The 15,298-nt window shown below is 45.1% G+C and overlaps 1 protein-coding gene across 28 annotated transcripts in view; it reads right to left on the reverse strand.

Annotated features, from left to right (window-relative positions):
- Window positions 1–15,298, reverse strand: part of COBL (cordon-bleu WH2 repeat protein) — a 102,523-nt gene that overhangs the window by 23,404 nt on the left and 63,821 nt on the right. For 19 of the 28 annotated variants that reach the window (XM_083473091.1, XM_083473114.1, XM_083473095.1 and 16 more), the window contains one exon: window positions 13,905–14,075. The exons of the other annotated variants lie outside the window; for them this stretch is intronic. In XM_083473091.1, coding sequence (XP_083329217.1) covers window positions 13,905–14,075 — 171 coding nt within the window. The remainder of the gene's footprint in view (window positions 1–13,904; window positions 14,076–15,298) is intronic. 28 annotated transcript variants of the gene reach the window in all.

Here is a 15,298-nt window from a genome sequence, read left to right on the forward strand (position 1 = left end):
ATAATGCCATTATTTCAAAAAGTGAATATCCAGACACAAAAGTTGTTGAGCTTTTTTGCTGAAAAAGTAAGTTTTTGAGCTATTCTTAAGGAAATTTGCCAAAATCTACGCTTCCGACATAGGTTGTCATATGTCCGGATTTTCCCAGAAATTTTAGCAATTTCTGCCTGGGGCGCTGTTACAGATGGCCGAATCCCAGCTACGTCCAGGAAATTCTGGACGTATGGCAACCCTACTGTACACCAACCCAAATGAAATGGAGCTGGTAAAGACTACTTACCCCATTTAGGGTGGGCAATGGTTGCAGCCCGTCCTGGCTCCTTGGGGTGGGGCCTGCTCCTCACCCTTTGTGGCTGGTCATTTGGTTTTGACTCACCTGGCCTCAGGGGGTAACAGGACTGACTGCCAAATTTTTAATTTGAATTGGCCAATAGAGGCCGGGCGCTTCGACAGCAGACCAGAGGAAGCACAACTTCATTCTAGTTCGGTGCTGTAGAATATAGGCTAGCTGCCCTGACCCAGCAGCCTAGTTGGCAGCAGCAGTTGAGAGTACGCATCTATCGCTTGGGGCAGGTGTGCAGGGTGCACCCCCAAGGTGGGTGGGGGGCGGAGGGAGCCCACTGGGGCTCACCAACTCTCCTCCACTCCACCCCCCGGTTAGGTCTGACCTGAGAGCAGGGTTGCAGCTGGGTGCATGCTGGAGCCAGGCTCTGGTGGGAGCCTGTTTTGGGGGTGCCTGGTAGCACCACCTCACCAAAATGTGAGCAGGGTGATGGCCCCCTCAGCCCCCCCATGCTACACCAGTGCACCCATCCTCCCTACAAGCAGGTCAGCGGGCACTATGTCTGGAAGACCTTGCAGTGGATATAAATGGCTGCCATATTCAGGGCTGGGAAGGAATTTGCTTGCAAACAAATTGGGCCTGCTTGGGGGTTTTTGCCTTCATCGTAGCAATTGACACAACTTCTGATGTATAAGGCAATGGGTTGTATCTTCAATCTATTCCTGGGAAGGGGGCGAGAGTTGGTGCCTCACCTCCGCCCACACTTGAGCAGATGCAATATGTCAAGGTACCCTCCAAAGGCGTCTGGGTGGAAGATTCTGTCTTGAAGCTGAAAAGAGGAGCAGACGGGCCTAAAACTTTCAATGGAGGCCTGGTGGAGGGGCAGCTTAGCTGACCTGCATCTTGAAGTGACCCTTAACCCAGGCATGACTCTGTTCAAACATCGCCTTCAGTCAGGAGGCTGATTTAGGATACAAACCCACTGTCTAAGCCAGCCTTTCTCAACCTGTGGGTCCCCAGATGTTGTTGAACTACAACTCCCATCACCCCTAGCTAGCAAGGCCAGAGCTCAGGGATGATGGGAGTTGCAGTCCAACAACATCTGGGGACCCACAGGTTGAGAACCACCGGAAGCCAAAGCCTACCTACATCTGTGACAAATAAAGTTGTGGCCATTTCAATTCCATAACGTTGTTGTGTCATTTTCCTCTCTCCTGTTTACTGCCCCCCCCCTTCCCGTCCAAGGCGTACTGGTTCCTGAAGAAAGGCCTGATGCGACTGATGAGAAGCAAATACTGAATGAGCCATAAAGACTCCAGACACAGGCAACATTCTCAAAATAGAGAACTGTAATGATGAATATCATGACCTTTTCTGTATGTGGCTGTGTAAGATTCCTGTATGTGGCTCTTTATGGCACTTAGTATTTAGAAGAATGAATAGATTACAGTGGTACCTCGGGTTACATACGCTTCAGGTTACAGACTCCGCTAACCCAGCAATAGTGCTTCAGGTTAAGAACTTTGCTTCAGGATGAGAACAGAAATCGTGCTCCGGCGGTGGGGCAGCAGCAGGAGGCCCCATTAGCTAAAGTGGTGCTTCAGGTTAAGAACACGTTCAGGTTAAGAACGGACCTCCAGAACAAATTATGTACTTAACCTGAGGTACCAGTGTATAATATCTCATTTTTATTATACTTATAGTCAAGCAACATAATATATCAGCACAGTTTAATTCATTTTTGTGTTGCTCACTGAAAACAGATTAGATAATTTGGTCCACTTAGCAGTGATGTCTGTGTTAGGCCTTAGCCTAGCAGGTTTTCAAGAGGGGGCCTGTTAACCCGTAGAACCAGGTAGTTTAAAACACACATTAGAGCAGCCATGATGGTTCAGAATAGATGACCCTGTGCCATCTCTGTACAAGCTATTTGGAACTTTGTTCTAGGTTACCGTCTGCTTGCAAAACCCTGGCATCCTGAAGGATAAGAGCAGCAGAAAAACAGCTATGAGGCCAAACAAAAACGAAAGCATAATATTTTGGCAAGGCGGTGCAGGAGTAGGTCCAAGTGCTGATGAAACCAGGCTCCCAGTTTCTCTCTTTCCCCCTCCCAGGCAGATTATGGTAATTCATGGTCTACTTCTAGGGTTGCTACCTAAACCTTAAAATACAGAATCACGTATTGATTTAATCCCATATTTGAAGTCATCATCAAAAAGAGTGTGGGTCTGGTTGGGGTTGGGGGAGAGCGAGAGTTTGCATGGGCAGAGGGTGGGAGAGTGAGAGCGAGTGATGCGCGTGGCGTCCCGGGTGAGGCAGCGAGGAAGGGCAAGATTGGAAGGAGAAGAAATCACTGAGTGCGGCGCCTGGAGAGCAGAGCAGCTAAAACGCGCCACACTGAGGCACCTGCCCCTCAAACCTCTTCCTTGTGTGGCAACAGGTGGCGGTGGGCTGGCTCAAATTCTCACTCTTCAATTGCTTTGCGTGTTGAATGCCCAACACCCTCAAATTATTTCCCTTCCAGCCTTGCCTGGCTGCTCCTCGCCATTCACAGGTGGCTCAGAGCATGTGGCCCGCCTCCCCCCTTTTTCCTTTCCTGGACTTACGTGCCACGCAGCCTTTTCCTGGCCTTGCTGCAACTGTGGGAAAGGTGACTGCAAGCTAACTAGCCCAGGGCAGCAACATTGGAAGGCATTCTGCAGCCTGCTTCTTTTGACTTCTCTTTGTATTGATGAAATTTATTTGTGTTTATGAAATCTGTTTATGAAAATGAGATTTATGCAGCTCTTAAAACAGGGTAGAGACTCCAGCTCATGAGGGATAATGCTATTTGCTCAAAGGAATCTGCAGTCCTGTTCAAGGCTCGGGGCTTATCCACACTTCTTGATTGACTGAATTTATATACCGTCCTATACCTGGAGGTTTTACCCAGCTCTTTACAGGCAGGTGTCTGCACGTTAATGCTCTGAGTGTGGGGATATGGCTGTTGTTTTCTTCTGCCCTGAGCTCTCCCCATGAAAACCCACTCTTTAATTTCTTAAAATAATAATAACAATCAAATTCAATGAAAAATAATGTGTTTGTGGGAGGGGGGTTACTGGTTTGTTTATTATGATGGTGATGATGTATTTTGTGTTCTCATTTTGTATTTCTATGTTGTGAACTGCCCGCCAATCTTCAGACGGAGGACAGTATACAAACTTTTTTCTTCACCATCAACATCGTAATTTGAAGCTGAATCGGAGCAAATGTACATTAGGGTTTTCCGCAGATGAACTTTTGCTCCAATTGAGCTTTCAAGAGCAGCTTTTCGCAGGGAAAGCTCCAGAGAAAAAAGACACAAAGTTATAAGCCATGGACCATGCTTGGAAAGAGAAGGTAGAAGGAAAGTGTGGCTAAGCCCTTGGTGTGTTTGTTGTTGCAGCAACACTCAAATCTGTCTTTCCATCCAGGTGCTACCTGGAGCTATCCTGGGGTGTTACTTATCTTGCTTCTTTGCCTTTTGGGCCCTGACCTCTGCTTTTTTCAACTTCTGTTATCTTGGTTACTATCTGCTTTGTCTAACCTTGCCTGGGGGAACCTGACCTTTCCTTAACCAGACTTTGCTTCCTGAACTTTCCAGATGCTAATAGAATATGATGGCAGACTCTTTGCCTAGCACAAGACCCCATTTGCGCTAGAACCCCTGGGCTGGGTCAGAATAGCAAGTGACTATACATGTACACTAGGGACACAGGTGGCGCTGTGGGTTAAACCACAGAGCCTAGGACTTGCCGATCAGAAGGTCGGCGGTTCGAATACCCACGACCGGGTGAGCTCCCGTTGCTCAGTCCCTGCTCCTGCCAACCTAGCAGTTCGAAAGCACATCAAAGTGCAAGTAGATAAATAGATACCGCTCCGGTGGGAAGGTAAACAGCGTTTTTGTGTGCTGCTCTGGTTCGCCAGAAGCGGCTTAGTCATGCTGGCCACGTGACCCAGAAGCTGTACGCCGGCTCCCTCGGCCAATAAAGCGAGATGAGCACCGCAACCCCAGAGTTGGTCACGACTGGACCTAATGGTCAGGGGTCCCTTTACCTTTATACATGTACACTAAAAGTAAGTTGCATTCATTCCCCACCCAGAAGTGTAACTTCTAGAAACTCTGTGGAGGTTGAACTTAGCTTTTTCTCAGTGGCAAAAGGGGTACTTGAATTTCATCCTTCTGTAGCTGCTCTTTTCTCATTAAGCAAATCACCACCAGTGCATCTTTGAATGAGCTAGGTAATGCTGCTCTGAGGACGGTTTGGTTTAGTGCAGTAATAGGGAATATCTGTGGGTGTAATGAGGCCTGGCAGGAATTCTAATTTGGCTCACAAGTCTGTTTTCACCAAACTATGCCCACCTGCCCCACACCTGATGCCAGTGTGCAGTAGGTAAAGGTGCTGTTGCAAAAGATCATTCAGGAGTTTGAAGTGTGCTCCAGATTGTTCCTTGGCAAGTAGTGCATCTTGGTGCTGAAAGCAAGTCCCTTTGAAGTTGGTATCATAATGACAATAGGTGACTGAAAGGTGGGCTGACCTACCCACCTGTCCATTGGGCTTGCAGGTGAGGTCACAAGTTGTATCCAGTTCCCCACCACTGGTTCACTTCCTTCTTTAAATATGAATTGACTTTGGGTTATATATAGACCACCACCAACTCTGACCAACAGGCAGGTGTTTTTCATAACCCTGCCACCGGTGATGACAGAATCTTTGGCCTCCTAAAGACAAGAGCCCACACACCGAGGAGTACCGTATTTTTCGCCCTATAGGACACACTTTTCCCCCCCAAAAAATGAAGGGGAAATCTGGGTGCGTCCTATGGGGCGAATGCAGGCTTTTGCTGAAGCTTGGAGAGCGAGAGGGGTCGGTGCGCAAAAATTTTTTTTCCTTTATTTCCCCCCCCCAAAAAAAAAACTAGGTGCGTCCTATGGGACGGAGCGTCCTATGGGACGAAAAATACGGTAAGCCCCATTTAAAGCCACATCTGCATTTAAAGCATAGGGGACTCAATATGGGTGTTATCTCAACCAGGTGACATGGGAATCACCCCTCAGTCTGGTCCTGGGAAGCACAGCCCCAAGAAAGTGAACGGAGGGATCATCCACACTTCCATTTGCCCTGATGCCTTCCCCCAGGAAAACCTGTGCTTTAGCACTGAACTGGAACAAACAGCAACCAGATTTCCCATGGATTGCCATTTGTTCCAATTTAGTGCGAAAGAGTGGATTTTCCAAAGGAAACTGGCAGGAGAAAGGCAAAACAGCTCGGACCCATGCCTAGAAGGAGATGAGTAACTATATCACCTTTAGAAGACATCTGAAGGCAGTCCTATATTGGGAAGCTTTTTAATGTGTAATGTTTTATTATGTTTTTATATATGTCGGAACCCAGACAGATGGGCAGGGTACAAATAAATTATTATTATTAGCATTAGCGGGGACAAGTGGAAAACCACTCGGGCCTGTGCTGTCTAAAGCACAGGGCAAGCAAAAGTGTGGACGAACCCCAAGTTGCGTTTCAATACCAGAGTTCAGTTTAACCATATATCTCAGAAAATGTTTAGACTTCCTTTGAAGAACAATTATTCTTAACAATAATATTAAAAGGTTAAAGCTATTGGGAAAATGCTGGGGAGGTAATGTATAATAGTGTACAGATAGCGTTGATTTCAAGATTTATTATCTTGTCATAAACGTACAATAACTAAATAGTACGGTGCGCCACATTTCTATGTTTGATGCTTATGGAAATTGCTATGATGCCTCCAAGCCAAATGTGTGTGTGCTATAAACTTGTTTTAACTTGTTTTGGTATTTCTCACCCATGTGAATGCTTGTGTGTATTTGCACACAGAGAAATGATTCCAAGGTGCAAGTGGTTCTGCAAAAAAGTACTAATTATTCAATCCAGCACAACGTATTACATGATAAAAAAAAAAGTTCCAACACCTATAGCATTTTCTGTGCATAATACAGCTCTGGCTGTGAACATCATTTCATCTCATGAAACACACGCTTAACCATTAGCTTGAGTAAAAAATACATGCTGATCAACATACATGATAATTTTTGCTGTTTCGAAAACACCTGCAATTCTGTTAACTAGGAGCTGATTTAAAAAACAACAACCCAAAACCCCCCACATAAGAATGCAATACTCTTGTAGGGAATATAAAAACAAAATTGTGGAATCAGATGTACCACGACACAAACAGTGGTTTAAAATAATTTGAAACATACTAAACAGTATATAGTGTACTTATAGAAGCACAACAAAAAAGTTAAAGACAGCAATAGTATGAAAAGTAGAGAAAATATGAATGTTTTATAATGTGCCTTATGTATTCCAATTATGTAGGAGTGGAGCTTGGTTGACAGGGGCTTTGCAGGTGCTGCCAACTGGCACTTCAATGTATCAAATCACATGATGGTGGTGACAGGTGATGGACGGATGGCTGGCTCCAGCCACCAGTCAAATTCAGCCTGCAAGCCCAGCCCTGCTAAAGATCTGGCCCGTGAAGCCAAAAAGTCTCCTCTGCTCTATAACTAAAATGGGTGGAAAATGAGGAGTTACACCGAAAATAATGTGTTTTCAACAAAATGTTGCATATATGAAAAAGTTGAACGCCTCTATTGTGGGTGAGGTCTGGCTCTCCAGATGGCGTTGGACTCCATCTCCCATCAGCTTCGGACAGTGTGGTCAGGGATGATGGGAGTTGTAGTCTAACAAGATCTGCAGGGCCAAATGGTCCTCATCCCAAATCTAAGTAAAACAAAACACTAGACTCAAAGAAGCAATACAAATACTGGATTATTTTGAATCAACATAACATATTGAGCAAGAATTTCTTTTCACTACTGAAGAAAATTTATCTCACAAAGGTGAGATGTTTCTATTTGTTCAACGAAGGAGGAGGAAAAGTCAGAAAGATGCCAATGAAGGAGAAAAAGTCAGAAAGATGCCATTCACACACCATTTTTTCCTCAGTGTGGGAAAAGGGAACATAAAAAGAATGAAGGCAGAAAGGCAACGAGGTTCAGAGGTATGAAGATCATAGGAAGAGGCAAGCTGTGTCAGACGGGCTTGGAACGTGAAGGGAATGATGCACAACAATAAACTGTTGGGGAGGGAAAACAAATAATAGAATTAATGACTGAGCAAAATATTTTAGGCCGCAATCTTACCTGAAGTGAGTCCCATTAAGCTCAGTGGGGCTTAGTTCTTAGTAGACATGTATAGGATTAAATATCCAACACATTCCTTTATGACTGCTGCCAGCATGAGCAAAATTAATGCAGTTTTTGTAAATAGAATTGCAACTGTTCTAACGTACAGGTGGCCCATTTCGGTATTCTCAGTAGCTACCCTACTCGATAGACCTCTGGTTTTGAAACGAAGATCACGGAACCCTATTTAAGGATGAAATCACTGCCCTCAAAAAAAAACGTGCATCTTGAATGGGAGATAGAAATATTAACCTCACATCCCTGCAATAGGGAGTTATTTCAGCAACTGGGGTGGGTAATGGAATTCATTCCCAAGCTGCGGAGAGATCAGCATTCGCAGAAGTGAGGATGGCTCTTTATTAACTTTTAAAAATTGGCTGCCATCAACAGCAGAGAGATCCTTTCTCATCAGTACAGCCACTATTTCGTTTTCCCTCAGAATGACCTCGACGCTAGGAACGCATAGATCAGTCTAGGTCAGGTCTCTGTCACATGTGTGCATTCAGTCATATGTGCGTTCCATCCAGTTTCTGCATTTATTTGCCATTGTTTTAAAATTTTGCACAAACTTTGCATTTGAATAATATTTAATCACAAAAATATAACTAAATGTGTATTATTTCATTGTACACATTTCCAAACATATTTTATCCTCAAATACACATCTTGGTAGAATCATTGAAGTGCATCACAAAATTTGGAAAAGTAAAAAAATGTGAAGGGTAAGCACATCTTCTGTAATGCTTCTTTTGTAAATGGCTTTGATTTTTAAAGATGAAATTGTTTTAGACAAGTAAATGAAACGGTCTCCTTGGCCCGTAGGGCGGTAGGCAAGGAAGCCTTTCAGAATTTGCTTTCCCTATATATTGTAAACCGCCCTATCATCCTTGGATGAAGGGCAGGACAGAAATTTAATAAAGAAATTCTAACCTGCAGAGTTTTCTGAAAAGTGCAGGCCATCGATGCCAGAATTCATAGAAATTAAATTCCTCAGGCATTGATACTGGACATAGTGTCGTTCTGGGGCAGTGTGGCAGAAATTGGGGACTCCTCCCACAACGCTCCAGAACACTACATCCAGAGCTGTTGTAGAGGAAATGAAATGGTGACTTGGCTCCCAGCAGGAGCGCTCTGCTGTCGTCACTGCCTGCGGCAGTATCAAAATACACTTTTAAAAGTTAGAAAACATCACTGTTGTTACTAACTGTATGTCTCCCCGCCTCCCTACCCAGAGACTGAACCCCCTCTCAAATCAAGCAGCAAATCTGGACTTGCAACTCTATGATTCTATGAAATTTGGGAGGGAGGGGATTTCAATGCAATTTCATACTATGCATTGCATTCAGCCACAGGGAAGTGAAGGATGTTTTCCATTAAGCACTTAGTTCATGAATGGTGATAGCATTTTTTATTGCTCCCCATACACAAAAAGCTCCCTGCATGTAATAAAACAATGCATTAGATCAGGCATGGCCAAACGTGGCCCTCCAGCTGTTTTGGGACTACAATTCCCATCATCCCTGACCGCTGGTCCTGTTAGCTAGGGATGGTGGGAGCTGTAGTCCCAAAACAGCTTGGAGGGCTAAGTTTAGCCATGCCTGCATTAGATGGCTGGGAATCTTTGGGGCTTGGGACAGATTACTCCAGTGGAAAGCTATTGAAGGTTGCATTCCCCAAAACGGTCAGGGCCAGACATGCATACAATCATACATGCAACTGCACACAACTCTTCCTTATTCAGTGCCCTGGTTTATCAGCGGATCAGCTTTCAGGGGAGGGTGTTTTCATCCCCATTATGATGCTGGGCTCGGGATGCTTAATGGGATGGGGACAAAAATCAGGCCCACTCTTCAGACGATCAACACCCATCATCGGGAGACCAGGGACAGCACATTTCTATCTGGTGTGTGGTGGGCCCACAGAGAGTGTGGCTGGGGCAAGGGCGTGGCTGAGGAAGAGGGCTGGATGTGGAGGACTGTCAGGCCACATTACGCCAGCAGCCTAGAAGTTCCCCATCCCTGCATTAGAGTGACATGTTTCGTACGAGTCCATCTGGTGAACCAGAGCAAATCGGAGAGTATGCAAGCCTAAGGTCCACTCCCGATCTCACCCCAATGGCCAAGTACTAGATGAACAGGCTTACATTTCAAAACATTTCATGATGGCATACAAGCACCACACAGAATTCAATGCAATATTCTGACGACACTCCTATGCGCACTTGTCTTGCAGTAAGTTTCACTGATCTCAATTGGACTTACTGATGAATAGATTGTAGTATTGCAACCAGGTAAGTAATTCGCACAAACACAATGGAAACTTACTCTCCAGTAAATATGTTCTGATGAGGATGTTAACTCATTAAAATTTCTGCAAACCATGCATGTGACAAATCATTCTTTTCAGGCTGACACAGAATGAAAGTTCAACCAATCTCAAAATAACGTAATAGAGAAAAGCAGATTAATAAAATAAAGACAAAGACATCCATGGATCAGTAATGTTAGAAATGCACACAATACATATATATGTATGCTTAGTGGTCCAAAAGGATAGATCATTTAAGGAGAATAAATAGGTCAAAGCACAAAACGGCAAGTAAGCACACTGCAGCGCTATAGGCTGTACAGCTATTTTGCAACCTACCATATGATTTGAATAATCAGCAAATGGTTTGCATAATATGTATATCAGGCCATTCCTATCTGCAGGACTGAGATATGGCAGTCCTAAGATATCTAGCAAGCAACATTTAAAAAAAAAACCTCAAGAGGCAAGTTCTAGATACTGAAAGAATTCCAGTGACAAGTTCTTAAGTTAGATATTTAACAACTGCCAATTTATCTATTTAACACAGCTTTGGAAAGTGACAGTTTTTATTATACACACACATACAGAAACGCTGCTGGTGCTTCTGAAACAGAGGTCTACTTGGGACAATATTTGGTGGGGAAACTTCACAGAAACAATTCTAGCATAATGAGTCTTCTATTCTGACACTTTATTAACATCTGTGGATCAATTCTGTAAGACACACTTTATGGGAAACACCTCCCACCCCCCAAATCAAAGTCCTTTCTACCTCAAATAGCCCTTTGACATAGACCTAATTCTCACTTAGGAACACCTTTAAGAGTTCAGGTGAAAGCTCACAGGGCAGCCTTTTCCCTGCAGATGTTTGGGGCTACAGCTTCTATCAGCATCAGCCAAGATTGCCAACAGTCAGGGATTATGGGAGCTACATCCCAAAATATACGGAAGGCATCAGGCTGGGGAAGGCTTGAATAGATGCATTTGCAAAATACAAACTGAATTCAGTATTTTATGAATCACACAATGGAACTCTGTTAATGACCGCTCCCCACATTAAACAGGGGGGGCGCCCTTTGCGTGGTTGCGCACAGCCCCTGGACCCTATACGGCCCCATTAGCACAGGCTTGGCTTTGCCTTCCCCAGGTGGGATACCTGGAGGTCTCCGCCTACCTCAGCCAGTTGCCCAATCCCCCCTGGGGAGGCGTTGCCAAGGTGACCAGGCCAGGTAGGGGGAGGGACCCTGCCCACACGATAGGGGAAGAAGGATCTTACCTGGGAATCTTCAGAGCTTCTCCCACCCTACCCACCCTCAGTTAAGCCTTCTTTTACAGATTAACCTTTTCTTCACAGGTACGTGGGCGCTGCTGCATCAGGGTCGCTGTTGAAGGGCCAGAAAGGAATTCTCCTGCATCGGCAGGTTTGCCTTTCCCGTAGCAAAACATCACAACTTTGGCGGTATCAGGCCTTGGGCGGAATCCTTTAGTCTATCTTCCCTGAATGGGGGGGCGTGCAGTGGTGACCCATGCCCCCTTCCTCTTTGCGGCGGCGATACCAGGGTTCCCCATTGAAGGGGTTTTTGAGGGGAGGCTTTGACCATACGCCTAGAGGTCGTCAGTGCTCTCCCCTGCGACAGCGGCGTAACGGGGGGTGGGCTCTCTCTGCTTGAACATATGTTCTCCAGAGCCAGCCCTATCTCCCCCCACTGGATAATCCTGATTTTCCCCAGATCCCTGGCGGAGGACTGGGAGGGATAAACACCCAATGCCTGAGCCAAGATCTACCCACATCCAAAATATAATAAAGTTGTGGCCAATTGTAATCCCATAGCACGTTGTCTTGAATCGTTATTCCACATGGGGGGCCCGCCCAGGGTTTGGGGGACTCCGCCTGTCCACGCAATGACCACGTTTATATTTTGTATTTTCACGATGGATGAAATGTACAAGTGCAGAAAGGGGATTGGGTGGCAGCTGACAGGAAGCGGCTGGTTCCATGGCTTTGCTACATCACAATGTAAGAAGACAAACCCCAGGCCACTTGGCACTGGGACAGAGGTCTGGGCTAAGAGACTAAACTGGAATGGGAATTCTTTCTCTCCACTAGACAATAACCTAAGAACCTGTCCTGGGCATCAGCCTTCCCACATATGGTTGTTTCCCTCAACTATCCCTAAATGATTTCTTTACATGGGGCAAAGAGATATTTGCCAGAAGGCTTAGAAATACCGTATTTTTCACCCTATAGGACGCACTTTTTCCCCTCCAAAAATGAAGGGGAAATGTGTGTGCGTCCTATGGGGCGAATGCAGGCTTTCGCTGAAGCCTGGAGAGCGAGAGCGGTAGGTGCGCACCGACCCCTCTCGCTCTCCAGGCTTCGCGGACCTCTCGGCAAGCAGCGGGAACGCTCCCGCTGCTTGGGGAGAGTTGCCTGCATGCCGAAGCCTGCGTGCACTGATCTCAGTGCGTCCAGGCTTCGCGGACCTCTCCTCAAGCAGCGGGAACGTTCTGCTGGGCTCCCGCGGCTTGCAGAGAGCTGCCTGTTTGGGGGCTGGGGTCGGGGGAAGCTTGGGCTGCCCCAGCCCCGCGCCTGGGGGGGGAAATAATTTCCCCCCCTTTATTTCCCCCCAAAAAAACTAGGTGCGCCTTATGGGACGGTGCGTCCTATAGGGCGAAAAATACGGTAATTTTAACCTGGGGCCATGATTGGCAGCTAGGAATACCAAGTTGCTGTTCTTTTTAGTGTGTCTGAACTGAGCATTGCTGTTATGCAATGGGAGGTTGGCTCCTTCCCACCAATTTCAGGGTGGGGCGTGTCATATTGGCACTATGCCATACATGTACTGATATACTGTTTTACTGTGTTTATGTTTTGAAAATAAAATATTGTAAAGAAAAAAACTGCATCACAAAATTCATATACATGCACATTTTGTATGGCTGTGTTTTGAATCTTATATTTTTTTCTGGAAAGTGAGGCTATGATAAATTTGGCTTTAAATGCAAACCGAATCAAATTTGCCCCCCATCCCTAACCATAGTGAACACTAGCTTTCCCTTGAAATTGGTCTCCATATCTGGTTGGATCCATTAGGCCACTGACTCTGGAACTTGGGTGTTAGGCTGGGGGAGAATCAGAGGTAGGCTCTTCAAACCCCCCATCCCCTTAAGTGGCCTTGGATGGAAGGGCTCAGGCCCCAGATTTGTTACTGCGACAGAAATGTGGCCCCCACCAGTGCCGTCTCAAGTCAGCCTTCCTTCTTGCCCTGTCAGCAGATGGGTAGTCAGTAATATTGGGGGTCCCCTGTCCATGCACTCCCAAATTGTCTGTAATAAAGAGGCAGGCTGCTTTAACCCAGACAATGGTTAGTTTTGACTGTCTTTCCCCCTCCAATCTTGCTCCGTCCATGACTGCAGATGCAAATACACTTATAAAACTTCTATTAAAAAAACAGACAAAATTAACTGAAAAACTGTGGATTTTGTTCTTCATTATTACTTTTTTTAGCGTTTAAAAATGCCGTCTCCCCTCCGCCCCCAACACAGTTTTATACCTATAAGTCAGGTGCTTTTGAAAAAAGGCAGAGCTGTAGACTGTAAGTACTAGACAGATACGAGAATAAATGTGGGCTATTTAATATTATAACTCAAAAAAGTATTTTTGTGAAAAATGGGCTACGACATTCACTGAAAGCGAGGAAAACAACAACAACGCTATGTTGAAACGAGAGGAAACAACGAGAAACCCTAAATAAATAAATAAAAACTTTATAAAAAAAGAAACAAAAAACAAATAATGAATCTCATTTAGTATCCAAACGCATGAAGTAAGATCATGATTGTTATCAGCAAAGAGTTGACATTCTTGAAACAAATATATTAGTCAAATTAATATAATGCATTGTGCATTTTTTTAAAAAAAGGAGACAGAGTGGAGAGGAAAACACATGTATGACTGGAAAGAGAACAGAGGAAAGTCTGGAAAAAGCCCCCCCACCCCACCCCACCCCACCCCCCACCACAGAAGTTAAGAAAATGAAATATGCAATTATTCAAACGTACGTTTAGGCACCAGCTTGGGTGGGTCTGTAACATCGGCTTCACTGTACAATACGGTTGGATCCATAGTATCTCTGTCAGGAGGAGGGTATGGTGGGGGTGGGGGGATCACTAACTGGGGTGGGCCACGTGGGTTGCCTCTAGGAGGCTTTTGTGGCACATGCCGTCCATTACCTACAGGGGAATCAATTGGAATTTACTAGTTACTTTGATCATCAAGTCAAATATCTATTGCTTAGTTTTGCTCCGACTGCGTGTGAAAACCACTTTCTCCAAGCTGCCATCCACCTGGGAAGCTGGCCATGCCAAAGTGTATAGGTGTCGACTAATAAACATTGACTGTTTTAAGTAGTGGGCATCTAGGAAAATCAATCAAACACCGTTTTCCATAACTGTGAAAAAGCCTGCTGGATGGTGTAATTTGCAAGTATGGTATGGTGTAGGCATGCTTTGGAGTATTTTTTTTTTTTATGATAAACACAAACTTCAAAGCATGTGCTCACAAAACCACAAGGTACTGCCTTGCAATATATTTTTCCTTACTTCAAGCCCGATTTGTGGTCTTGCATTGTCTGATAAGGTCAGATGACCCATCATTCTTCCCTTGTATCATGTTTTATTCTCTTTCATCCACCTCTCCTACTCAGAGTAGATCCATTCAAAAATGCCTGGTGTAAAGTTGATTTGTTTTAACGGGTCTACTCTACTATTTAACTGGATATCACCCAAACACCCAGTCATATAAATGCTGTTAAAGTCTGCATACATTCTTAGAAGTTATAATGGAGGCACTGGGATTTCTTTCTCTCCAGACATTGCAGAACTACAACTCTCATAACCCTGACCACGTTGACTAAGGCTGATAAGAACTTGAGTCCAGAAACTTCTGGAATGTCACAAGTTCCCCATCCCTGCTGTAGTGGTTTAAACTTACGTAAAACATTTCTGCCAACACACACTAAGTGGGGCATAAGTCAACAAGTCATCACTTGTACTGCTGTGGACATGTTCTTTGTTAGACGTCTACCTTCCTCCAAGGATGGTGGGGTGGCAAATCCCCCACATACTTTTTCTTGCAAATTAGCTGAGATCAACAGGCCCAACAACCAGTGAGCTCCATGGCTGAGAGGGGGTCCTGGAATCAAGATCTCCTCAGGCTAAGCCTGACACTTTGGTCACTAAACCACATGACTAATTCTCTTTCATCCAACATGTTCTGTGCAGTGGCATGCAATTATCAGGGTATAACTCAAAACTTTCATTGTCACCAGTAAATATACAGAGGTTGAATGGGGATGGTTGGAACCCATAGGAGTCAACTCCTAGGGGCCAAGGTCCGTTTGCCCCCCAAATAAAATATCTGAGGGGGCCAGAGACCCCCAAAGTTGATGGGCATT

Source organism: Podarcis liolepis (assembly GCF_965112155.1).
Source record: "Podarcis liolepis genome assembly, chromosome: 13".
Taxonomy (NCBI): domain Eukaryota; kingdom Metazoa; phylum Chordata; class Lepidosauria; order Squamata; family Lacertidae; genus Podarcis; species Podarcis liolepis.